The 26,822-nt window shown below is 44.2% G+C and overlaps 2 protein-coding genes across 5 annotated transcripts; both read right to left on the bottom strand.

Moving 5' to 3' along the window:
• Nucleotides 1-700: 700 nt before the first annotated feature.
• pklr (pyruvate kinase L/R) lies at nucleotides 701-11,728 on the bottom strand. 3 transcript variants are annotated; one of them, XR_009654681.1, is made up of 12 exons: nucleotides 11,190-11,728; nucleotides 10,003-10,141; nucleotides 9,641-9,732; nucleotides 9,031-9,162; nucleotides 8,414-8,600; nucleotides 7,585-7,858; nucleotides 7,322-7,472; nucleotides 5,198-5,350; nucleotides 2,318-2,484; nucleotides 1,867-2,048; nucleotides 1,573-1,736; nucleotides 701-1,318 (listed from the first exon to the last, which is right to left on the bottom strand). XR_009654681.1 is itself a non-coding variant. In XM_060920890.1 (11 exons), exons 2-11 carry the CDS (start codon nucleotides 10,130-10,132, stop codon nucleotides 1,630-1,632), a joined length of 1,575 nt encoding a protein of 524 aa, XP_060776873.1. In that variant the 5' UTR covers nucleotides 10,133-10,141; nucleotides 11,190-11,728; the 3' UTR covers nucleotides 1,541-1,629. The 3 variants fall into 3 exon arrangements, 2 of the variants coding, with proteins under 2 accessions (XP_060776873.1, XP_060776874.1); XM_060920890.1 differs by lacking the exon at nucleotides 701-1,318 and having other exon boundaries at nucleotides 1,541-1,736; XM_060920891.1 differs by lacking the exons at nucleotides 701-1,318; nucleotides 10,003-10,141 and having other exon boundaries at nucleotides 1,541-1,736.
• LOC132886340 (cytochrome P450 11B, mitochondrial) lies at nucleotides 11,725-24,036 on the bottom strand. Of its 2 annotated transcripts, XM_060920893.1 has the most exons (9): nucleotides 24,016-24,036; nucleotides 15,257-15,412; nucleotides 14,672-14,886; nucleotides 14,305-14,505; nucleotides 14,007-14,185; nucleotides 13,381-13,547; nucleotides 12,546-12,624; nucleotides 12,190-12,429; nucleotides 11,725-12,029 (listed from the first exon to the last, which is right to left on the bottom strand). In XM_060920893.1, exons 2-9 carry the CDS (start codon nucleotides 15,376-15,378, stop codon nucleotides 11,913-11,915), a joined length of 1,320 nt encoding a protein of 439 aa, XP_060776876.1. In that variant the 5' UTR covers nucleotides 15,379-15,412; nucleotides 24,016-24,036; the 3' UTR covers nucleotides 11,725-11,912. The 2 variants fall into 2 exon arrangements, with proteins under 2 accessions (XP_060776876.1, XP_060776877.1); XM_060920894.1 differs by lacking the exons at nucleotides 11,725-12,029; nucleotides 24,016-24,036 and adding an exon at nucleotides 21,707-21,969 and having other exon boundaries at nucleotides 12,285-12,429; nucleotides 13,398-13,547.
• Between the last annotated feature and the right edge of the window lie 2,786 nt (nucleotides 24,037-26,822).

Consider the following 26,822-nt stretch of genomic DNA (forward strand, 5'->3'; position numbering starts at 1 on the left):
GGCGATTTACCGCTCAATTGGGCGGTTTTAAGTGCATTTTGGTGGGTTTTGAACATATTTTGGGCTGGATAAAGTCAGCAGTATCTGGCAACATCAGTTCAGTCCCATGCGGATTCGCAAGTGCTGTGGTGTATTGTAAGAGATCGGCTTACATTTCGATTTCATTCATTACATACGGTTTCTACCAGCTTTTTTAGTTTGTATATATTTTCATTGTAAATAAAGTGTAAATATAGTGTTGTCAAGTTTGCTATCTTAGTTCCATAAATTTCGTTTATTTGAGTGACTGAACTTGAGGGGGCTAGTCAGCTAGCAAGAAAGCTGCGCACGGATGCCAAGCATTGCTGATTTAATTTTGGCGAAGCCATTTGCCAGTCTTCCTTTCGAGGAAAAAATTAAAATTAAAGAGCAGGGTAGACCAACGCCTCAATTTGACTTGATGAAAAAGGTAGGGAATAATACTCGTTCCTTTCAGCTCTCCTGGTACAAGAAAGTGAATTGGCTAACAGCAAGTGACCCACATCAACAACAGTAAATAGGCTACTTTAGTAATATGTCATGGATGGACCAAAAATATAGAATCTATTTAAAATGTTTATGCTGAGTATATTATATTGGAATATATGTTTTTCTGGATATGAATTAAACACAGCTACAATTTGGAAAACATTTTTAAACAAAAACACAGCCGAGGTCAATTTTTAAACAACATGCCACAATTTTAAAATATAAAATGTTAAAATATACCCCTCCCCCCCAACACCACCATCATGTATATTGGACAGTAGGCTAATGGGCCAAAAGAACCTGTGATTTCACAGTTTGTGACGCTGCCAACAATCAGCCAGATCAGAGGCAAGAGTATGGGCAAAACTGATGTGTTTTTTCTTTTAAAATCTGGAAATATCGTAACCGACTAGCCTCCCCTGTTTGAAAGACTACCAGCCGCCACTGATCTGAATCCATCATGTTACGCACATTCCAGGTGGCAAACTTCATAGAGGGAGTATGGTTGGGGCAGGGAGGAGGAGTAGTCTACAGTCTTTGCAAATTTATCACCGCTGCCAGAGATGGCAGTGCGTCAGCTACCCAGGACGCAGTCTTTCCGGGTCTTTGCATATTTCTCATAGCTGCCGGGGGGGCAGCAGGGTGGTTACCCCGAACACGGGAGCATCATCCAAAAGCAAGTATCCGATCATCATTCATTGGACAGCGTGTGCGTGGATTTACAGTCCGAAGCCACTTAGCTGCTGCAAGACCTTGATTCTGTGGCAAGATACAAGTCAGGACAACAGAGGCTCTGGAGAGTTGCAGCTGACTGTGTAAATTAAAGAAAACACACACACACACAGACACACACACACACACACACACACACACGTGTAATAAAGCTACAGCAGGACATTCTCTAAATTGATAATAGCAGGTCTGTCATCCCAACTGACACTTCAACTGTAACTGTGTGTGTGTGAGAGAGATATCAGGTTGTTTTACACTGTTTTATATATGTTTTTGAGTGAACATGTTTATTATGAACGTGTTTCCGTTTGACTTCTGTTTTATTAAGTTTACCAGAAACATTTAAGGAATAATCTGAGTCAGTATTTGTGTCCAATCAGAGTTGAGGATTCATGGCACTGTCACTGCTCTCATGATGTTTGTGTGTCCAGATCCAGGGCTCCATCCAGTCACGATGATGACCATGTCACCTGGTTTAAAGAAGCCTTGCACTTTACCTACACACACACACACACACACACACACACACACACACACACACACACACACACACACACACACCTTTAATGTCAGAGACAAGCATAAGACACCAACATAATTTCTGCATACACACACACACACACACACCTATGTCCATGCCGAAGGTGACCCTGTTGTCAACATCATCAGCCCAAACCTTAGCAGGGGGTTCTCGGTAGATGGCGGGGAATATTCCCCGGAGCAGCTGTGACTGGCGGGCCATCTGAGCATTTCTCGTCACTGCAATGATGGGACATCGAGGACGGTACCGAGACAACAGGTGGGCAGACCTGAAGAGGAAGAGTAAAAATTGTGTTTAGAACTAAGTGGGAGGAGCCAAAACAAACAGGTGAGCAAATGTAAAGGTGATGACTTTATAAATACTTTAACAGGATTCAGGAATTGGAGCAGAAACAGTAGGAAAGTGGCAGGGGTTAGGGTACAGGAAGCAGAGTCAAACCAAGAGAAGAGAGGCTGAAGATGTACAGGAGTGTTCCATATATGTGTGTGTGTGTGTGTGTGTGTGTGTGTGTGTGTGTGTGTGTGTGTGTGTGTGTACCTCCCAGAGGTGGTGAGGACAATGATGGCCCCAGCACTGCATTTGAAACTCGATTCAACTGCTCCGATCGCAGTCACCTCTGTGGGGTCTGAACTGAGAGCAGTGAGACGCCTCAGATCCTCAAACACCCGCTGGTGGAACAGAGCAGCCTCAGCCTCCCTGCAGATCTACAGAGAGAGAGAGACAGACAGACAGATATATGAGCAAGAGAGAGAAAGAGACAAGGAGAGAGACAGATGGGGAGAGACAGATGAGAGAGATGGGAGAGACATAGAGAGAGGGAGAGAGACATTTTCTGGAAGCACTGGAACACTTGAAAGAAAAAAAATTCATATTAAACAGGTGGGTGTTGGACTTGCTGGTCTTTCCACCTGCCACACCTCTATTTTTTCTCTGTTCTATTTATATATCTTACACTTTAAGGTTAGCTTTTAATTTCATTGTATTTATTAAAATGACAATAAATTCTGATTCTCCACTGGTGCCCCACTCAGACAGTTGCATGGTCATCAGCCAGGGACCACCGTACTTGATGTTTCGTCCCTTCTCCTGGAATATCTCCTGATGGTGGAGAAGTGAACAGGGAGGTCTCCCTGCCACCACGTGCAGCTAACCTTTCTTCAGTTTTTGCTGATATGTTGTTGACACCCTGCAATGCCCCTGGCTCCCACCTCAGTCTAGTATTCTTACATTCCATCTGCCCTCCCTGGACTCTGCCAGCAGGTCCAACTCTTTTGCCTTCTTTCTCTCATGAGCTGCTTCTATCCCTTCTTCCTACGGCACAGTGAGCTCAACGAGGATCAGCATTCTTCCAGCTTTGCCCCATAGCACCAAGTCTGACCACAGTGGGGTGTTGCAGCTTTCTCCCTCGAAGCACAACTGGTTGCCAAGGTCCACTTTCCATTCTCCACTCCTGGTGCCAGAAACTCAAGTGTTGAGCTGCTGCTGACATCTACTACATCTCTGTGTCAGATGAATTTAATTTCCTGCTGGCTTGTTCCAGGGCTCTTTTTGCTCACATGTTGCCCCATTGCCCTGATAAGAATGCTGAGCCAAGTCTGTGGCATATTACAAATATCTGCCCAATTGAGCACACAGCTCACATCTGTCCTCCCATGTTGTCCAGCTCCCCTGTTGCCCCTGTGCCACTGCCTTCACCCTATATGCCTCCGTCTCCATTCTGGACCAGGGCTTTCCCCAGAAAAAATATCACAGTGATGCTACTGATGTGGAGCTCAGCCTGTAAGGGCTGGCCCGGACCCTCTGGCCCTGAAGGCTGCCAGGGGGTCCAGGGGCATGCTCCTCTGGAAAATTTTGAAATTAGAGACTTCAAATGGTGCACTCAGGTGGCATCTAGGGCTGATTTAGGCACAATTCATCAGGATTAAATTAGCTGTTTTTGACCTTGTTAAATACGCAAGGGGCAAAATTTAAAGGGTAAAATTAGATTTGAAATGAAAACACGTTGTAACACACCCCTTCATTTTCTGATGCCAGGAACAGAATCAAGGTCAAATCGCACAACAGCACCATCTAGCGACCAGCTTCTAGAAAGTGGTTCTATGTATGGTTGCGAATGGCAGTCAGTGCACGCAGCGAAACCCTGTATTTCACTTCTGAGTCGAGTACCAGGATAGTCTAAACCTATATATTACAATATCTTCCTATTTCTATAGTTATTACTCATTTTCAGAGGGGAATAGGAGATATTTAGGCGCAGAAAGTACTCTGCACTGTTAAATTTATGGTATAGATTTTTATTTATTTATTTTATTAATTTTGTGTGCACACGCAACTGACAGTGCAGCACAGCACTGCGTATCCACACTTTGGGGAAAGCCCTGTGGACACCTCAGAGATCATGAGAACTCTGATGCTGATGACACAGTTGTATGTTTCTGCAAAACCTGATGAGAGACACCAGCTTAACAGAATTGAGGAATGTGTGAAGGACATTAGACACTGGATGCTTATTAACTTCCTTCTGCTGAACTCTGACAAGACAGAAGTACTTGTACTCGGACCACATGCAGCTAGAAGTAAGTTTTCTGATTCCACAGTAACTCTGGATGGCCTTTCTGTTTCTTCACGTGCAGCAGTAAAAGACCTCGGAGTGATTATTGACCCCAGTCTTTCATTCGAAACTCATATCGATAACATCACCCGGATAGCTTTCTTTCATCTCAGAAATATTGGTTAGATGAAAAATTTAATGTCACTACATGATGCAGAAAAACTAGTTCATGATTTTGTTCCCTCCAGGTTGGATTATTGTAAAGCCTTACTGTCTGGATGTTCCAAGCTCCAGTTAGTTCAAAATGCAGTAACAAGAGTCCTTCTGAGAACTAGAAGATATGACCCCATCACCCCGTCTTATCCACACTGCATTGGCTCCCAATCAAATTTCACATTTGATTTCACCTTCAGCAAAGTTCTGGTGTATTATGATACACCGCACCTACTTAGGTCAAAAGGTGCAAGCTATTTGTTGGTATCTGGAATTGTGAAGGATGGGGAGGGAAGAGCCTTCTCTTACAAATTAAAATGTTATACCTGGATTTCTGTAAAGCTGCTTTGTGAAATGTCCACTGTTAAAAGCTCAATACAAAATTGAATTGAATTTTGATCTCAAACCCAAATGTCTTCAGTACATAACAAAAACAAAAGAACTGGCCTTGCCTTTCTAATATTTTCAGAAGGGACTGTACATCTATATCTGGATTTCAAAAAAGCTGCTTTGGGACAATGTCTGATTTACATACCGATTTGCATCAAATTTACATAATCACCTATTAGCTGTGCAGAGACAAGTACTACTGAAGAAGAGAGGGTTTGGCCCAAACACAGAGCAAGCAAAGCAATACACACACACACACTCACTGAGTGCATCATGGATACTGCTTCCACTGGGTAGCGCCCTTTAGCCGTCTCTGCAGAGAGCATGACACAGTCCGCTCCATCCAGCACAGCGTTGGCTACATCACTACTCTCAGCACGGGTTGGCCGGGCGTTACACACCATGCTCTCCAACATCTACACACACACAAATTAAACAAATGTTAAACAGTGATCTTATAACAATAAAATAGGGCGTCTCTTTTCTGGGCTCTCTGAGGGTCTTATTTGTGTCCATCTTTGTATCTTTCGATCGATCTAGCTGTATGTCTGTTTGTCTGTCTGTGTGCCCATGTACAGTGGGGCAAAAAAGTATTTAGTCAGCCACCAATTGTGCAAGTTCTCCCACTTAAAAAGATGAGAGAGGCCTGTAATTTTCATCATAGGTACACTTCAACTATGAGAGACAGAATGGGGGGAAAGAATCCAGGAAATCACATTGTAGGATTTTTAATGAATTAATTGGTAATTCCTCAGTAAAATAAGTATTTGGTCACCTACAAACAAGCAAGATTTCTGGCTCTCACAGACCTGTAACTTCTTCTTTAAGAGGCTCCTCTGTCCTCCACTCGTTACCTGTATTAATGGCACCTGTTTGAACTCATTATCAGTATAAAAGACATCTGTCCACAACCTCAAACAGTCACACTCCAAACTCCACTATGGCCAAGACCAAAGAGCTGTCAAAGGACACCAGAAACAAAATTGTAGACCTGCACCAGGCTGGGAAGACTGAATCTGCAATAGGTAAGCAGCTTGGTGTGAAGAAATCAACTGTGGGAGCAATTATTAGAAAATGGAAGACATACAAGACCACTGATAATCTCCCTTGATCTGGGGCTCCATGCAATATCTCACCCCGTGGGGTCAAAATGATCACAAGAAAGGTGAGCAAAAATCCCAGAACCACACGGGAGGACCTAGTGAATGACCTGCAGAGAGCTGGGACCAAAGTAACAAAGGCTACCATCAGTAACACACTACGCCGCCAAGGACTCAAATCCTGCAGTGCCAGACGTGTCCCCCTGCTTAAGCCAGTACATGTCCAGGCCCGTCTGAAGTTTGCTAGAGAGCATTTGGATGATCCAGAAGAGGATTGGGAGAATGTCATATGGTCATATGAAACCAAAATAGAACTTTTTGGTAAAAACTCAACTTGTCATGTTTGGAGGAGAAAGAATGCGGAGTTGCATCCAAAGAACACCATACCTACTGTGAAGCATGGGGGTGGAAACATCATGCTTTGGGGCTGTTTTTCTGCAAAGGGACCAGGATGACTGATCCGTGTACAGGAAAGAATGAATGGGGCCATGTATCGTGAGATTTTGAGTGAAAACCTCCTTCCATCAGCAAGGGCATTGAAGATGAAACGTTGCTGGGTCTTTCAGCATGACAATGATCCCAAACACACTGCCCAGGCAACGAAGGAGTGGCTTCGTAAGAAGCATTTCAACGTCCTGGAGTGGCCTAGCCAGTCTCCAGATCTCAACCCCATAGAAAATCTTTGGAGGAAGTTGAAAGTCTGTGTTGCCCAGAGACAGCCCCAAAACATCACTGCTCTAGAGGAGATCTGCATGGAGGTATGGGCCAAAATACCAGCAACAGTGTGTGAAAACCTTGTGAAGACTTACAGAAAACGTTTGACCTCTGTCATTGCCAACAAAGGGTATATAACAAAGTATTGAGATGAACTTTTGTTATTGACCAAATACTTATTTTCCACCATAATTTGCAAATAAATTCTTTAAAAATCAGACAATGTGATTTTCTGGATTTTTTTTTTCTCATTTGTCTCTCATAGTTGAAGTGTACCTATGATGAAAATTACAGGCCTCTCTCATCTTTTTAAGTGGGAGAACTTGCACAATTGGTGACTGACTAAATACTTTTTTGCCCCACTGTATCTAATTATAGCATCCATGAAGTGACATCAGCATGGTGTCCTGTGTGTTTATCCTTTTGAAGATGAGGATGATGACAAGGATGAGGAAGAGCAAGAGGATGGTATCCTCACTGAGGAGTGTGGTGTGTGTGTGGGGGGGGGGGGGGAAGGGGGCAGAGTGAAACGTGTAGAGGTCGACCAGCAGTGACACAAATGATGTTGGTGACCTGTGTGGCACAGATGACTGGTTTTCCCACTGTGTTGCAGCGTCCAATCATCATCTTCTGTGCAATGAACACTTTCTCTGCTGGAATCTCGATCCCTAAATCACCACGAGCAACCATCACGCCATCACTCTCCCTCAGGATCTCATCAAAACTACAGAGAGAGAGACAGACAGAGAGAGAGAAAGAACCATCACTCCCCCTTAGAATTTCATCACAACTCCTCAGGATCAGTAGTGTGTGTGCGCGTGTCTGTCTTCACTCACTTCTGCACGCCCTGTCTGTTTTCCACCTTGCTGATGACTTTGATTTTGGCTCCACTGGGTCCTAGAGCCCTCCTCACAGCCCTCACATCCTCAGCACAGCGGATGAAAGAAGCGAAGATGATGTCCACTCCCTCCTCCACTGCCAGCTGCAGGTCAGCTCTGTCCCGTTCACTTACCGAGGGCAAGTTCACTAACTCTGCCCCCGGCAGGTTCACACCTTTATGGCTACACAGAATGCCACCACTCTCCACCCGAGTCTCCACCCACCCGTCGCCTGGGAGACAGAGGAAGCAGAGTGTTACATGTGACAGTGTGCCTGAATGATCATGCTCTCTGCTCTGAAAGGGCGTGGCCTGATCAGCCCATGTGTGTGAGATGGTGTTACTATTCAGCTGGTAGAAGTGAAACTGAAGCTCAGACACAGCTGACCCCTACGGTCACGGGCTGTGCACCAAACTACTGCACTGAATCGTCTCTCAAAAATAATTTTCTGTTACCATGACAACTGGCTTAGGGCTGCATCCCAAATCACCTTCCAGCACGGCTGGTCATGTACAGTGCGGTGTAGATGCACTACAACTCACACTAACTACAGCATTAACTGTGGATCAAAGCTTTAAAAACTGTTTCAAGAAAGGTTACCCAAGTTCACATTAGAGAAAGAATATTCAGACAGTATTTATTGTTTACTACCCTAATATGTGTGTGTGTGTGTGGGGGGGGGGGGGGGGGGATGAAGTCCTAGGCAGTTGTCATGGTAACCCAGAAAACATCTGAAGGTCACTGAAACACTTTAGTGGAATATTCAGGTAGGTGTGTGTGTGTGTACCTATGTGGAGCACTGTGAGAGCAATGAGTCCATCGTCAATATAGATGGTTCCTCCAGTCTTTACCACTCTGGACAGATCAGGATAATCCACCCAAATACAGGAAACATCCGTCATACTCCGCTCTGTTTCCGCGGTCACCACCATCACCACAGAGCCACGCTCCAGCTTTACCTCACCATTCATGAGCTGACACACACACACACACACACACACACAAAGACAAACAATTATTCACACTCGCATTCACACCAATGGGCAATTTAGAGGAGCCAGTTGGCTGAATCCGCATGTCTTTGGACTGTGGGGAGAAACTGGAGCACCCAGAGAAAACCCACACAGGCACAAGGAGAACATGCAAACTCCACTCATACAATTTGGCACAGAGCCTTAAAATGGCCAACTCTTAAGTAAGGACAGCCGACAACTGAATTTGAGATGGAGCCTGAAACCAACAGATTAAACTGAGAACGCAACTGATGAATTCCAGCCATTAAGACAGAGTACAGCGCAACGCAGGTTCATTCTTTCAGCTACACAGCTTGTACACATACTGTAATCTCTCTCTCACACACACACACACACACACACACACACACACACACACACACACACTTACCCCTCGTACCAGACCAGTGCGAATTTCAGGTCCTTTGGTATCCAAGGCAATGGCCACTGGTCGATAGGTCAGAGGGTCAGAGGTCAGCGACTCCACTGCTTCATGAATATTCTGAATAGATTCTCTGTGATACTAAGAGACACTCTGTTAGAACATGTCTCTCACACACACACTTCTCTGTGGGGACACTCATTGACATCATATATTCCCTAGCCCCTCACCCTAACCATCACAACGAAATGTCGAACCCCACCCCTCACCCTAACCATCACAACGAAATGCCAAACCCCACCCCTCACCATCACAACTCAATGCCTAACCCCACCCCTCACCATCACAACTCAATGCCTAACCCCACCCCTCACCATCACAACTCAATGCCTAACCCCACCCCTCACCATCACAACTCAATGCCTAACCCCACCCCTCACCCTAACCTAAACCTCATTCTAATCTGAACATTAAAACTGGAATCTCTACCCTCAAACAGCCCTGTGAAGAAGTGAGGACGAGACGAAATGTCCTCACCTCACAAAAATGTCCTAAGTCTGTTGGGAAAATCGTGTTCTGTTCCTCAGTATGTAGCAAGTACACACACACACACACACACCTCATGGGTTCCGTGGGAGAAGTTGAGGCGAGCGATGTTCATTCCTGCCTTCACCATCGCCTGCAGCTTCGACACAGATCGAGACGCTGGGCCTGCACCACAAACACAAGGTGTCTGATGTCTATTTCTCACTGATGTATGGTTGCAGTGTATTATGGGTAATAGCCCCTCCCCCCCACACACACTTTCCACTGAAAACAGAACTGAGAAAGCTCTAATGTCACTACAAAAGTGTGTAAATATAAATGAATAACTATTAATAATCATGGAACCATAAGGTCCCGAGTGGCGCTCTCGTCTTTGGGGCGGAGCTTGAAGTAAGTCTGTATTTTTGTTGGCCAATCAGAGGGCTTGGTACTGACCAATGGTGCAGATGATGCCAGTGTTGCGTGCTACGATTGGCTCCTGATCAATGTCCAAAAAACACAAATGCTCCAGGAAAGAGTCACCCACATATGGGTGAACCTGCTGCTGTGGAATAAACGAGTTCATCACCTCAGACTGAAAGACAGAGAGAGCGTTTCATTTATTAGTGATTAATTGTTTTCATCATATGTCCCGTTTATCACACATGGCTGTTACCTGCTCCACATGGACTTACGGCTAAATGGACTGGGGAGAGATCTGGAACAGATGTTTAACCAAACCTAAAACCTGGATGGAAATTCTCTTGGATCAAAACTAGACTTGAGATATTTGACTCTGATCAGAACACACAAATGTGGGCGGAGTTTGGCTAACTGTGCATATCATGCACGTGGCTAAAGTTATCGAGGGATCATATCATCCTCCTCTGAATCGAAGAAGTTTTTGGTCCAAAGCCAAGGAGTTTAATAACATTAAAGTCTGGGATCAACTGTAGCTCCGCCCCAAATATGTTTAACGACAGGACACAGAAAGTGTTTGCATCTTTTGGAAAAATGTGCAAACAGATATAACCAGCACATTTGGCCCAGCATAAAAGAGAAATTTAAACATTTTAACTTTTAATCAATATGTTAATCATATTTAAACACTGCAGAATTTCAATAAAGGCAAATTAAACTGGATATAAAACGTGACGCTATAAAATTCTCCTGTAGTCGGACTTCATCTCCAGTGACTCATTATCTACTGAACAAACAAACTTTCAGGTTGAAGTTCACTCAGGGCATACACACACACCAAGAACCATTAATGTTCTCTTACACACACACACACACACACACACACACACACCAAGAACCATTAATGTTCTCTTACACACACACACACACACACACACACACCAAGAACCATTAATGTTCTCTTACACACACACACACACACATTTTGATGTTATTGAATTTATTGTTTAGTTACATTTTAATGCCAGTTTTAATTTAATCCAGTTCAGAATATTAACGTCCACAAAAACTCAGAGCTTTTCTGCAGCTGACACACTATAGAACACCAACACAACAAGATTACACAATAAATGGATTAAATATTTTTGTAATCATTTTAAAATAGAGCAAACTGATAAACGTTTCACAAGACATTATGAAAAGGAAAAAAAAAAGTTTCCCACCTCAGAGAGCGTCAGTTTAGAAATTGAGATCAGCAACAGAGTGGAACATGGGTTCACACACACACACACACACACACACACACAGAGTGAGAAAGTTCATCTCCATCTGCTGGATACTGGCTGTGTTTACATTCTGAGATCAGAATAATGTGTGTGTTCAGGTACGGTGTGTACAGCGGTGTATGGTCATGTGACCATTAGCATGTGTTGACACGAAGTTTCAATGTAAATATATGTACCTCTATGAAAACATTGTTCATGTGCAAACTGGAAACGTCTACAAACACACTCCGCCCCCTTTCCCTGGTAAACAGGCCTTCATTTGCATATTACACAATTATTTACTCTCATGGTTTATGACACAGTGATCCAGCGGGAGATGTTCAGATCCACTTCTGTTTAATCATCAAGACCATGTATGAAAAAGTTTATACACTTTAACAGGAGCAGCGTATGGAGTGTGTGTCAGTGTGTGTATTGATTTGTGTGTGCGTCAACATGCATCAGTGTGTGATTCAATGTGTACTGGTGTGTGCCAGTGTGTATCTGTGTGCACCAGTATGTACTGGTGTCAGTGTGTACCTCTAAGAATCACACAGAGAGATTAGAGAACACACCAAAAGTCAGAAAACCCGAAAGAGACAATGATTAATTTATTAACTGCCTCACTGACATGTCGGCTGAGTTACTGACTGGATGACTGATTAATCAGTTAACAGGTGATCAGTGTGAGAGGGCAGAGAAAGTGATTGTCGGTGTCGACTCTGGTTGGAGGATGAGTGTGTATTTGGTGCTGAGGTCCTCTTTGGATGAAACACTCAAACGGAAATTCTTCAGAATCTGTAACACACACACACACACACACACACACACACACACCTTTATTAGATATATATTCACCCACACTGCTGACTACTTAATTCCTCTCATTTACACTCTGTGCCTCCTTTCCTGATCTTCTCCAGCCTCTGTGTGACCTTTAACCTTGTTGCACACTCACATGCAGGAGGAAGAGCTGCATCTCGTTTTCAGCGATTCTCCGCCCCACACACTGCCTTGGTCCAAAGCCGAATGCCAGTGAGCGAAACCCTGCCCCCGACGTGGTCTCTGCTGTAACCTCATTTTTGGCCCGCCCTTCTCCTGCCTCAGCACCAGCCCAACGACCAGGGTCAAAGGTTAAAGGGTCCTGAAATACATCTCGACTCCGCCCCAGAGGGTACAGACACACTTGCACCAGAGTCTGCAGAGAGATTTAAATTCAGAATACCCATAATGTACTGCAGATTTTAACAGGACGCACACTCTGGAATAGGGAACAGAGCGTGTAGGAAATTCAGGACAGGTCCAGAAACTCACCCCAGCTGGTATGTGATAGTTCTGCAGTACAATGTCTTTGACTGGATATCTCTGTACTGTGATGCCCACCGGATACAGTCTACACACACACACACACACACACACACACACACACACACACACACATTGATATTGCTGATGGTGATGATCGTGATGCTGATCATGATGGTGGAGATGGTGATGTTGGTGCTGGTGGCAATAGTGATGGTGGTGACTGCAGTAGTGCTGATAGTGGTGATGGTGGTGGTGAAGGTGATAGGAAGGTTGCAGTAGTGGTGATGACGGTGTTGGTGGTGGCAATACTGCTGATATAATTGACAACAGTAACAGTAGTGGCCATATTCCTGATAGTAGTGGTGGTGGTGATAGTGGAGACAATGAATATGTTGATAGTGGCATTAGTGCTGATGGTGGTGCTGATGGTGGTGCTAATAATGCTGATGGTGATAGTGGTAATGGTGGTGTTGATAGTGGTTATGGTGACGGAGATGGTGGTGATGATGCTGATCGTGGTTATGGTGGCGGAGATGGTGGTGATGCTGATAGTGGTCATGGTGATGGAGATGGTGGTGCTGACAGTGATGGTGCTGATGCTGATAGTGGTTATGGTGACGGAGATGGTGGTGATAGTGGTTATGGTGATTATAGTGGCAGAGATGGTGGTGGTGATGGTGGTTATCGTGATGGAGGTGCTGATCATGCTGATGGTGGTTATGATGGCAGAGATAGTGGTGGCGATAGTGGTTATGGTGATGGTGATGTGGTTATGGTGGTGGAGATGGTGACAGAGATGGTGGTGCTGATAGTGGTGATGAGAGTGCTGATCGTGTGTGACCTGAGTATCTCCCTCACTGTGCCCTTGAGCAGCGGCGCCCCCTGCAGAGTCTTATGGGGATTCCCCTCTGCCTGTAACCATGACGACTGCACCTGAGCACGCACACACTCCTGAACACTGGGATTACGTGCCAACTCAAATAACGCAAACTGCAGAGGAACTGCCGTCTGACAGACAGACAGACAGACAGACAGACAGACAGAGGGAGAAAGAAAGTGAGTCAGGGAGAAAGACAGGAAAGAATAAGAGAGAGATAGTTATTGTTTTTGAGCTTTCATTTAAGAGACTGTGTGTGCACTGCAAAAAATGATGTCTTAGCAAGTGAAAATCTCTTGAAACTAGTTGAAACGATCCAGCATTTCCTATTAGAAGAAGACCAGACACCAGTTCTGAGATTATTATACCGAGTTCTAGATTGCAACCGACTTATTCTCAGATGTTTTACCGAGCAAAAATATCTGTCCATGCAGAAAGATCATTTCACTAGTATTAAGTAATTTTCTCCTCAAATTCAGTTTTCAATTTTTTGTAGTGTGTATGTAATGGTGTGTGTGTGTGTGTGTGTGTATGTAATGGTGTGTGTGTGTGTATGTAATGGTGTGTGTGTGTGTGTGTGTCTCACTCACAGTATCGACTCCTCCTGCCATCAGTTCAGTGATGTTCGCCCTGATGAGATCCAGAGGGAGTTGTCCTTTTTCCATCAGTAGCCTGAGAACTCCAGGGAACTTTAAACCATCTACTGCTCTGTCCACACTGCTGCCCTGAGCCTGGAGCCCCTCATACACACGCCTGATCCGCTCCTCAGCTACACACACACACACACACACACAGGGAGTACTGTCTTACGAGGAATTGTTTGACACTGCTTCTATGTGCACGTGTGTGTTATGGGACAGTGTTGTTGGCGTGAGTGTGAAGTCACACCATGGCTGAAGATGTGGTCCCATGCAGTTGCATGTTGTGTCCACAAGGGTGTGTGGAAGCGGAGCAGTGAGCGGGGCACATAGAGGAGGGGAGAAGTTGTGTTCAGCATTCTCTCCACCGCCCAAATAAAGCGCTCAGACTCCTGAGACGGCTTCGACGAGAAAAGGCCGATACGCTCACCATAAAGAACATGACAACTCGCTACAGAGAGACAGACAGACACAATGAGAAAGACAGATGAGAGAGACAGACAGACTTATTTGCTGAGCTCTCGGATGTAAATCAGTAAAAGTTGTTTGTGTAGTTTAGAGGAACAGTAAGAGTGATAAACTGCAGCGTTTAGGGCAGTTCAGGTACAAACACTGACCTTCCAGAGCAAAGCGGAAAAGCTCAGGACTGGGGTCAAAGGCCAGCGTGTGTGTGCCATTCTCCATTTGTCCCTCAGCTTGGACTTTACGCCGCAGGACATGAGAGAAATCCTGTGCCACCTCGTCCAGCAACGGCAGGAAACGGCGTACAGCTGAACTCAGCATCACTTCACGGTTCAACAACAACCGGTCAGAGCGCCACTCAACTCCATTTCTGTACACATACACGCCCACATTACACACACAGGGACACACCCACATCACAGCACACACACACACACGCAAATGGCACTCATATCATACACACACATGCATCTTCCCTGTTGACTGAGACTGCACACTGCACTGACTTGAGCACTTTCTGTGGATATTGTCTCGTATTTCCTCTGTCTCGGTTTCTGTTTAACCGTACTGTTGCTTTTATTATTGATTTTTAGTCCATTACATTTGCACATGCTGCTATGGCAGGAGTTGGAGCCAAGAATTTAACTTGTTCAATGGATGGAACAATAAACTTCTCTCTCTCTCTCTCTCTCTCTCTCTCTCTCTCTCTCTCACACACACACACACACACACACACTGACTTGAGGAAGACCCCTTTGCTGTGTTTGCGGGTTTCGCGGTGTGTATCCCAGGGCTGCAGCGTCATACGGCGTGGATTCAGCCCCTCAGATTGGAAGAGTTCAGCGATATCACCTGGGAACATGATGTTCACACTGCACTGAGAGCCCAGGTACTGCCTGTGAGACAGACAGACAGACAGACAGACAGACAGAGTTTACTATCAGTACTGGATTCATGTTCATCTCTTACCTGTGATATTGTAGCTCAGTTCTAAACTAGACAGAGTTCCTGTTGACTCTGTGTTTTGGGTCGGTGCCAATCCAGTCCAACACCAAACAAACATTTACACATGCTCACGGTGAATGCCAGAGCAGATTACAGAAGTGCTCAGAAGTCTCCATCAGTAAATGCATGCTGATACCGGTTCACTACACCACTGACTAAGAACACCATCAGCCAAACACACTGTTGGAGAGGCGATACAAATCAGAAAAACACACACGCACAAATTCTTTAATGAAAAGTGTTAATTTCAATACCTAACACACACACACACACACACACACACACACACACACACACACACACACACACACACACACACACACTTCATCCCAGAGGGAAATTCAAGGTATCCAGTAACATTTCCGCATTGCACAAGATCAATACAAAAACTAAATAGCATTATATGTATAAAAAAGGCGGCACGGTGGTGTAGTGGTTAGCGCTGTCGCCTCACAGCAAGAAGGTCCTGGGTTCGAGCCCCGGGGCCGGCGAGGGCCTTTCTGTGCGGAGTTTGCATGTTCTCCCCGTGTCCGCGTGGGTTTCCTCCGGGTGCTCCGGTTTCCCCCACAGTCCAAAGACATGCAGGTTAGGTTAACTGGTGACTCTAAATTGAGCGTAGGTGTGAATGTGAGTGTGAATGGTTGTCTGTGTCTATGTGTCAGCCCTGTGATGACCTGGCGACTTGTCCAGGGTGAACCCCGCCTTTCACCCGTAGTCAGCTGGGATAGGATCCAGCTCGCCTGCGACCCTGTAGAACAGGATAAAGCGGCTACAGATAATGAGATGAGATGAGACACACACACACGCTTTTGGAGGAGAGCATCATCATCATCATAAAACTCTAATGATCTTCTTGGTTACACAATTGAGAGTGTTTTATTCTGAGAAATGTGTGAGTGATGTAAAAAAGTGTTTATAAATGCAGTTTTTGCTCCTGAATGTTCTGTAGATTTACCAGAGCATTACTGCATTTTACTGGAAAACATCTTTATGAGCTGTATGGTTTTACAAATGCATTTATTTGGGTGAGGATGGAGGAAATGAGAGGAAATACTGTATTTTTTGTTCACACTGAATTGTACTAAAGCCTCAAAATTATCAAGTTAATGCTGCTTTATTTTTTAAATGCAGTGGGGGAATAAAATACCCACAAAAATAATTTTTGCTGTGTCCAGCCTCATCCTTCCTGACCTGGCCACATTTGTATCAACCAAGCAGATTGTCCACGCCCATTCCGCAAAAACATCTCTTTCGGGTACATTTAGAAAAAAAAGGGGCAATTAATTTGCGATTAATTGGGAGTTAACTGTGGACAATAATGTGATTAATCATGATTAAATATTTTTATCGATTGACAGCCCTAATTTAAACACTGATAATTTTCTCACGCATTTATAAACAAACTGGAGATCCTCGGCCCATCTTTACTCCTCAAAGACTCGGCCTTTCCTGGAGACCGATTTTGGACCAAATCATGATTACAGTCACCTGATGACATCACCTGTTTCACATCATATCATTATTTAATCGTTTTACCTCATTACTTACCCCAAATTGCCCCCAACATTTTTTGGAATGTGTTGCAGGACTGAAATGCAGAAATGGATGGATATTAACCAATGAAATGAAGTTGACCAACAAAAAACATGAAATACCTTGGGTTCATCCTGTCTGCAACGAAATACAAGTCAAAGTCCGTTTACAAAATCACTGCTTGGTTTTTATTTACATTTCCCACACCTTCCCAACTACTTCTGATTTGGGGATGTACTTTTGCTCCAGTAACCTAATCAATATAAAATTAGATCATACTGACTGTACAGCTGCTGCCAGCACCTTTGATCTAAAGGTGGGGCTATTAAATATTAGATCTCTTACATCTAAAGCGCTAATGGTTAATGAACTCATTACTGATCAGGAGTTTAATGTACTGTGTTTAACAGAAACATGGATTAAGCCAAATGAATATATAGCATTAAATGAAGCGAGTCCTCCTGGATACAGTTATATACACCAGCCTCGTCTAACTGGCAGAGGAGGAGGCGTCGCGGTTATTTATAATGATTATCTAGGTGTAACACAAAAACCTGGTTATAAATTTAATACATTTGAAGTTCTTCATACTCATATAATGTATGTAGCCTCGAAAAATAAGTCTACCCAGTTAATTCCATTACTCATTATTTACAGGCCCCCGGGGCCATATTCTGAGTTTCTTTCTGAATTTGCAGATTTTATCTCAGATCTGGTTATTTCCTTAGACAAAGCTTTAGTTGTCGGAGATTTTAATATTCACTTCGATAACCCAGAAGACCCTTTAAAAACAGCGTTTGTGTCCATCTTAGATTCAGTCAGGATTAAGCAGAATGTCATAGGACCGACCCATAATGGTGGTCACACCCTCAATCTAATACTAACATTCAGATTAAACGTAGAAAACGTAATCACACTTCCACAGTCTGAAGTTATCTCAGATCATTGTCTCATCTCATTCAAACTATGTCTGAGTAATAATATATGCACCTCACCACGCTACTGTATTAAACATACTTTCACGTCAACTACTGCACAGAGCTTTATAAATGATCTCCCAGAGTTATCAACTTTGATTGGGTCACTGTCAGCCCCTGCAGAACTTGATCAGGCAACTGAATGCTTAGAGTCAACGTTCTGCTATACTTTAGATAATGTAGCTCCTCTTAAAAAATGATGAGAGAGAATAAATTAGCACCCTGGTATAATGATGACACTCGCACTTTAAAACAGACCACTCGAAAATTGGAACGTGAATGGCGTCAAACAAAACTGGTAGCATTCAAATTAGCGTGGAAGGAGAGCTTCCTGAAGTATAGAAAAGCTCTTACTGCTGCTAGATCAACATATCTCTCCAATTGTATAGAAGATAACAAAAATAATCCTCAATTCCTGTTTCATACTGGAGCAAAATTCCATCCATCCATTATCTCTAGCCGCTTTATCCTGTTCTACAGGGTCGCAGGCAAGCTGGAGCCTAAAAAAAAGCCAGACAATATTATTTAAATATGTCCCTCAGATCTGTGATGGATTTCGTCTGAAAAATGAGTTTTTCAATATGAGAAGATAAACTTCATATCTTCAAGCCAAAGTGTCTCATTTCATCTCATTATCTGTAGCCACTTTATCCTGTTCTACAGGGTCACAGGCAAGCTGGATCCTATCCCAGCTGACTACGGGCGAAAGGCGGGGTTCACCCTGGACAAGTCGCCAGGTCATCACAGGGCTGACACATAGACACAGACAACCATTCACACTCACATTCACACCTACGCTCTATTTAGAGTCACCAGTTAACCTAACCTGCATGTCTTTGGACTGTGGGGGAAACCGGAGCACCCGGAGGAAACCCACGCGGACACGGGGAGAACATGCAAACTCCACACAGAAAGGCCCTCGCCGGCCCCGGGGCTCGAACCCAGGACCTTCTTGCTGTGAGGCGACAGTGCTAACCACGACATCACCATGCCGCCCCTGCAGCAGAATTAACCAGGAAAAAGTCCACTACAGATGCATGCACACCTGAAGTATGTAGTAGCAACGACTTCATGAATTTTTTCAATGACAAAATTGAAAATATATTTTTTAAAAAATGTCAAACTACAAATTTAAGGCCAGACAACTTAAGTAACCCTGTCATTAACAATATATAGTGGTGCTTGAAAGTTTGTGGACCCTTTAAAATTTTCGATATTTCTGCATAAATATGACCTAAAACATCATCAGATTTTCACACAAGTCCTAAAAGTAGATAAAGAGAACCCAGTTAAACAAATGAGACAAAAATATTATACTTGGTCATTTATTTATTGAGGAAAATGATCCAATATTACATATCTGTGAGTGGCAAAAGTATGTGACCCTTTGCTTTCAGTATCTGGTGTGACCCCCTTGTGCAGCAATAACTGCAACTAAACGTTTGCGGTAACTGTTGATCAGTCCTGCACACCGGCTTGGAGGAATTTTAGCCCGTTCCTCCGTACAGAACAGCTTCAACTCTGGGATGTTGGTGGGTTTCCTCACATGAACTGCTCGCTTCAGGTCCTTCCACAACATTTCCATTGGATTAAGGTCAGGACTTTGACTTGGCCATTCCAAAACATTCACTTTATTCTTCTTTAACCATTCTTTGGTAGAACGACTTGTGTGCTTAGGGTTGTTGTCTTGCTGCATGACCCACCTTCTCTTGAGATTCAGTTCATGGACAGATGCCCTAACACTTACCTTTAGAATTCGCTGATATAATTCAGAATTCATCGTTCCATCGACAATGGCCCAGATGCAGCAAAACAGGCCCAAACCATGATACTACCACCATCATGTTTCACAGATGGGGTAAGGTTCTTATGCTGGAATGCAGTGTTTTCCTTTCTCCAAACATAACGCTTCTCATTTAAACCAAAAAGTTCTATTTTGGTCTCATGCGTCCACAAAACATTTTTCCAATAGCCTTCTGGCTCGTCCACATGATCTTTAACAAACTGCAGATGAGCAGCGGTGCTCTTTTTGGAGAGCAGTGGCTTTCTCCTTGCAACCCTGCCATGCACACCATTGTTGTTCAGTGTTCTCCTGATGGTGGACTCATGAATAATTACATTAGCCAATGTGAGAGAGGCCTTCAGTTGCTTAGAAGTTACCCTGGGGTCCTTTGTGACCTCACCAACTATTACACGCCTTGCTCTTGGAGTGATCTTTGTTGGTTGACCACTCCTGGGGAGGGTAACAATGGTCTTGAATTTCCTCCATTTGTACACAATCTGTCTGACTGTGGATTGGTGGAGTCCAAACTCTTTAGAGATGGTTTTGTAACCTTTTCCAGCCTGATGAGCATCAACAACGCTTTTTCTGAGGTCCTCAGAAATCTCCTTTGTTCGTGCCATGATACACTTCCACAAACGTGTTGTGAAGATCAGACTTTGATAGATCCCTGTTCTTTAAATAAAACAGGGTGCCCACTCACACCTGATTGTCGTCCCACTGATTGAAAACACCTGACTCTAATTTCACCTTCAAATTAACTGCTAATCCTAGAGGTTCACATACTTTTGCCACTCACAGATATGTAATATTGGATCATTTTCCTCAATAAATAAATGACCAAGTATAATATTTTTGTCTCATTTGTTGAACTGGGTTCTCTTTATCTACTTTTAGGACTTGTGTGAAAATCTGATGATGTTTTAGGTCATATTTATGCAAAAATATCGAAAATTCTAAAGGGTTCACAAACTTTCAAGCACCACTGTAACTGTATCAGATCAGCAATTAGAATGTTTTACTCCCCTGAGAGAAATTGAACTAATGTCATTCATCTCCACATCAAAAGCCTCAACTTGTGTACTAGATCCCTTACCTACACGTCTATTCAAACAGATAATACCTGAAGTAATTGAACCGCTTCTAAAAATAATAAATTCTCTTATGATTGGCTATGTACCCAAATCCTTTAAACTAGCAGTTATCAAACCTCTGATTAAAAAACCTGACCTTGATCCCTGTCAGCTGTCCAATTATCAGCCAATATCAAACCTCCCCTTTATCTCCAAGATCCTTGAAAAAGCTGTGGCACAGCAGTTATGCTCATATTTACATAGGAATAACATCCATGAAATGTATCAGTCAGGATTTCGACCTCATCATAGCACAGAGACAGCACTGGTTAAAGTAGTAAACGACCTACTGTTGGCGTCTGATCAGGGCTGTGTCTCGCTGCTTGTGTTGCTTGACCTTAGTGCAGCATTTGATACCATTGATCATTCCATTCTTCTGGATAGACTAGAAAATGTTGTGGGAGTTAAGGGAACGGCCCTCTCCTGGCTCAGCTCTTATTTAACTGATCGCTATCAGTTTATAGATATAAATTATGACTTCTCCTTGTACATGGAAAGTTTGGTGTTCCACAGGGTTCTGTTTTAGGCCCACTGCTTGCTTGCTTTATTTATTTATTTCCTCTGGGTGATATTATTCATAAACATGGTATTAGTTTCCACTGCTATGCTGATGACACACAGTTGTATGTTTCTGCAAAACCAGATGAGAGACACCAGCTTAATAGAATTGAGGAATGTGTAAAGGACATTAGACACTGGATGCTTATTACACTAGATGATGCAGAAGAACCGTGCTGTGTTGAATGCTGTATGTGTGTGTACCTGTAAATGGGGCCGAGTGTGTTGAAGTTTTTTTCCATGTGTTCGTGAAGGTGGCTGAAGGTTCCGTTCCTCCAGAAGTGCAGAAGGTTCATCCAGCCATTACAGCCTGTGTGGGGAATCTTGTCAAAGCTCCTCACTCGTCCACTGCATCCCTCTCTACTTCTGTCTCTCTGCTCCATGCCACTGTCCATCCCTCCATCTCCAGGCACCAAGGTCCTCAGCGCTCTACTCCTCACCACCGATCGAACAGATGAGGTGATCATGCTGCCTCTGTCTCTTTGTCTCTGTCAGTTTCTCAAACTGTCCATGTTAAACCCCAAGAGGCTCATCCCTCCTTCTCTCCCTCCGTCCCTCCTACACTAGATCTGACTCTCCAGGACACAATGCAGGATTTATGGCAGTAAAAGTTCAAGGTTCAAGAGAACAACAACAGCTCGCAAAGTCTCTCTCTCACACACACACACACACAAAAGTAAGGATTTTTATCTGCAATTACACAAACAGCAGCTGCAGTGTTTTGAACTCCGTGTCCATCAGAAGAAGTTCATTTCTGTTCCATCCCTGTTCCTGTTCAGTCCTAATTTGCCCTCATTCCCAGAAGGACTCGTGTCCTGCAGCAGCTGTGGAGAGAATTTTCCCTGGAACGCCGTCTCTGAGTGTTCTGTCCTAAAGTTGCTGTGTGATGGTGAAATGCGACAGCAGGAAACCAAGAGTGCGTCCAAACCTCTTATTTCTTCCCAGGGCCTGAGCATTGAGTGAAGACCAGCCTCAGGCCATCAGAGAACACATGATTACACACATCACACCAGCTGCGAGAATTATTATTTTCCTCCTAATTGAACATTATCAGCATTATTTGAAAAATAAATATGACTGAATCTGTATCCGAGCCGCATCTGATCACATTCAGTCAGTGACTCATGAAGGAGTTTGAAATTTATCATGAACGTGCATAATACTGATTTAGGATTCCAATCTTCACTGAGTGAACCGGTTTATAACTTCACACTTGGGATAGCTATAGTTGGACAGCAATGTAGCATCAGATGCTACCAAAGTGCAGCTCTTTGTCCTTGACTGAAATGACTGGAAAAGCAGACGACACCAAAAGCAGCGTCCTGGGAGCAGAACCTGAACAGCGTCATGCTGAAGCATCACACCGTCAGAAAACCAATAAAAAGCCCGAAAATCTTTTCTTATGACAGCAAGCAAAAATTTATGAAATAACAGTTCAGCAACTACACAGATGAGAAAACACGTGTCATGTTCGTATCCCATGACTACACTCGGCTGCGTGCGGTTCGCCCCCGTGTGCTGGGTGCCGAGTGTAAATCTGTACTGAAGCGCAGGTTCTGAAACACACTCAGTAAACCAGAACTTTCCTCCTCTGGAGTCTTGGGCTGTACCGTGTTGGTCAGGTGGCAGGGGACAATCACTTTCCCAGCTGCGGCTCGTGCGCGCCTCGAGTCTTCAGTATTCTGAGTAAGAACATGCAGAGGAGAGAAATTAATCATCATTAAACCTGGAGGTCAGAACTCGTTAAGGCTCCATCCTCATGACGTGTGCGTCGTTCTCATTTCGAGCCCGAGGTGACGCGAGGGCATTTTATACGATGCCATCGTTTTCGAGACCTGTGACCAATGAAACGCATCAGGACTCACTGAACTACACAGAGGGAAAGTGAAATGCATTATAGGACGCTTTTGTTTTGTTTTGTTTCAGCACTCTGAGCCGCTGTGTGGACAGAAAAAAGTCACGCTTCAGGCAGTGATGGTGGCGGACGACCTGAGAAAGGAGCGACACTGGCCTGAGGACAGCAGTTACTCTGAGGATGAAAAGAATTACGGCAACAAATTATAAAGATTCAGACCCAGATGACGATGTGATGGTGGACCTGCTCGCCAAGGCTCCGTCAATGGCACTTAGTGGTTTGAGGAGGATTTTGGCAGGTTAAACAACAACAACAACAACAACAAGAAGGGCTGATTATTATGATGGATAACAATAAATATGAATAACCATTGTGATCACGTGTATGATTATTTTTGCAAATTATTGTTGCTTCTTGATTATTTTATTTAAAAAAATTCATAAACATGAGGGTGAAGATGATAAAAGTTAAAAGTAAAGGTTTTAGCTCTCAGATAGTTTTTATTTCATGTTTCTATCTGCTACAAGAGCTGAGATGAAAGGTCTTCGTGAAGGTTGACAATTCTGTAAAGCTCTTCAGAAAGTCCTCAGCTTTCAGGAGGTGGGATGTGAACAGTGCCTCAGGTTCTAACAGCGAGGGCTCGGTTCTAAACACTTACTGTAGGGAGCTGATACTTCTTCCTGAAATGTGCTCTCATTGCTGCTCTCTCTGCATTCTTGGTTTCACGCAGCTTCCTGCCCTCACACACACACACACACACACACACACACACACATTAACAAGTTGAATAGAGCTAAGCCACTGCTGAACCAAAACCTGACCCCCCCACCCCACACACCTGTCTCTTTCCTGCTTGGCCTGGTTGACTCGCAGCACAACGGGATTCTGATCAATAAACTTTGACCTCAGACTTTCCGACCTCCAGATGTCCTGCAGTGTTTCTGTTACGCAGTTTGTGAACTTCCTGAAGGGAGCGAGGAGAGGCTTCACCATCGCAGCCTCCATCCTGACCGTGTGGGGCTTGGATTAATGTCCTCAACACACTCAGGTCAATCTCATTATTCTCTCTCTCTCTCTCTCTCTCTCTCACACACACACACGCGCTCAGTCCTTTATCCTGAAATCCTGCCCTCTCCACGCAGTCTGATCACTCCGCTGTGGTTTTGTCCTGTACAGATTTACTTCAGTGTGTTAAAAAACTCAGTGTCTGGATTCAGCTGTAAAAGTCCAGCATTTAACTCCTTTTCATTTTCATGACGTTCCTCAGCACCACAAACCACCTCCTGTGGGTGAGATCACACTGACACTGGACAAAGAGAGACGTGTGTGTGTGTGTGTGTGTGTGTGTGTGTCTATCAGTGACCATGCTGAGTCAGCCTTGGAGTGTCCAACAGGTGAGGTCACCATTAATCACCTAACAAGATTTCTCTCCAGCTCTCTCTCTCTCACACACACACACACAGTAAGTGCTCCTCATGTTTAACTTTTTTGTTCTTGTTTTAAACTGCCTGCAGTTTAAAAGGTTAAATATTTTATTCTAAAGACACTTTCCTGACGATAAAGATCATAACACAGTGTGTGTGTGTCGAGTATATGCACATACACACTCATGGTCCACTTTATTAGGAACACCTGATCCTTTGAGCAGTTATCTAATCAGCCAGTCATGTGGCAGCAGCACAGCATACAAAACACAACGGCTTCAGTTCACATCAGACACCAGGATGAAGAACCCCCATCATACTGACGAGGGAGTTCAGAGGAGAACAGCCATGTCTGCTCCAGCTAACAGCTGGGGTGGCACGGTGGCGTAGTGGTTAGCGCTGTCGCCTCACAGCAAGAAGGTCCTGGGTTCGAGCCCCGTGGCTGGTGAGGGCCTTTCTGTGTGGAGTTTGCATGTTCTCCCCGTGTCCGCGTGGGTTTCCTCCAGGTGCTCCGGTTTCCCCCACAGTCCAAAGACATGCAGGTTAGGTTAACGTGGGGTGGCCTTGGGCTGAGGTGCCCTTGAGCGAGGCACCGAACTCCCAACTGCTCCCCAGGTGCTGTTAGCATGGCTGCCCACTGCTCTGGGTGTGTGTGTGTGTGTGTGTGCGCGCTCATTGCTCACGTGTGTGTGTGCACTGCTTCAGATGGGTAAAATGCAGAGAGGAATTTCACAAGCGTTTGATGAATAAAGTTGTGCTTTCTTTCTTTCAGCAAGTCAAAAGGAACTCAGATCATCACTCTGTACAGCTGTGATGATCAGGAAAGCATCCCAGAACACACAACATATCAAACCTCCAGAGGAACAGCAGAGGACCACATCGAAGCACACGACCTGAGGCAAAGAGGACTCGAACTGACCTAACCTGGATATTTCCCCGAGATGAGGATGGGAGGAACATCACCTGCTCTTAAAAGTGTTGTTTATTGTGTGATTTTTGCTGATGGTACAGTCTGTTCTCTCACATATTTGCTTCCTGTTATTATGATGATTATTATTATTATTCCCATGATGTTGGCCCCCCAAGTCCTCCTGCAGTGTTTGTGCTCGAAACTTCAATACAACTGAATAAGATTCAGCCTGTTGAGGAGAACTATACTTCGATTTTTCTTTGTGATATTCCCCACATCATTCTTTTTTTCATCCCTTCATCCATCCACAGACTTTTAACAGGAACCTTTTTAACCACGGAGGCGATTTATACTCCGAGAGATTGAAAACGAAGATGACTGAAATTAAATGTCATTATCATATCTTACATAAATACGGCACAACTTTTTCTCTGCTCCTTTCTTTTTCATCCCTCCATCCTCCCATTAGAACCCAATGATTTTACTGCTCTGACATCTTTTCGTCAGGAAGATTCACAAAACTTGGTGTTTGAATTAAACTGCAGAAGTCCAGCACTGACTGCTTTCATACGAATGACACTCCTCCATCTCACTCTTCAGTTCGTTCATTCATCCCTCCATCTTTCCAAAGCAATCCACTGATTTTACGACTCGCTCAGCTTTTCAGGTCGACCTGCCAAACTTCCTCTGAATATTCAGGTGCTGAAATAGAACACACCCTCTTCTGATTCGTTCACATTTCCTTTCTCAGTCACTTCCTTTCTAGTTTAATGCAAACAACAAGTCACACAGTATCTGAAGGACACGCCCTTTTCTCGTTATTTTCAATGTTGTTTAGCAGACAAGCGTACACAGTCCTCCAACGTGTGGAACACAACAGTGTGTGGAACAAGCCGTTCTTCCGGGACTCGGCCGATGATTTCAGTGTCAGTGAACATGAGTAAACTCCCTGAAGGTCAGTGAGACCGGAGTGTCACGAACGCGTTTCGTCACATTTTCACTTGGTGTAGCTCTGCAGTCTGAGAGCCACACTGTCACATTACAGATTCGACATCAAAGCGCAGGCCTCACAGACATCCTGGAAGGGGCGAGAATTAAAGTGTCCTCTCAGTTATCTGTGGAGCTGCCAAT

The sequence above is a fragment of the Neoarius graeffei genome, chromosome 5, assembly GCF_027579695.1.
Source record: "Neoarius graeffei isolate fNeoGra1 chromosome 5, fNeoGra1.pri, whole genome shotgun sequence".
NCBI classification, from domain to species: Eukaryota; Metazoa; Chordata; class Actinopteri; order Siluriformes; family Ariidae; genus Neoarius; species Neoarius graeffei.

What these genes read in the sequence shown, in the direction of transcription:
- pklr (XM_060920890.1), bottom strand. Translation starts at nt 10,132, where the DNA reads ATGAACTCGTTTATTCCACAGCAGCAGGTTCACCCATATGTGGGTGAC. An exon ending in TGGCATCATCTGCACCATTG is followed by an intron (nt 9,733 to 10,002) that starts GTCAGTACCAAG and finishes TTTGTGGTGCAG; the next exon opens with GCCCAGCGTCTCGATCTGTG. An exon ending in TCTCACAGTGCTCCACATAG is followed by an intron (nt 7,859 to 8,413) that starts GTACACACACAC and finishes TCTGTCTCCCAG; the next exon opens with GCGACGGGTGGGTGGAGACT.
- LOC132886340 (XM_060920893.1), bottom strand. Translation starts at nt 15,378, where the DNA reads ATGTTCCCAGGTGATATCGCTGAACTCTTCCAATCTGAGGGGCTGAAT. An exon ending in GGACCACATCTTCAGCCATG is followed by an intron (nt 14,186 to 14,304) that starts GTGTGACTTCAC and finishes GTGTGTGTGTAG; the next exon opens with CTGAGGAGCGGATCAGGCGT. An exon ending in ACAGTGAGGGAGATACTCAG is followed by an intron (nt 12,625 to 13,380) that starts GTCACACACGAT and finishes GTGTGTGTGTAG; the next exon opens with ACTGTATCCGGTGGGCATCA.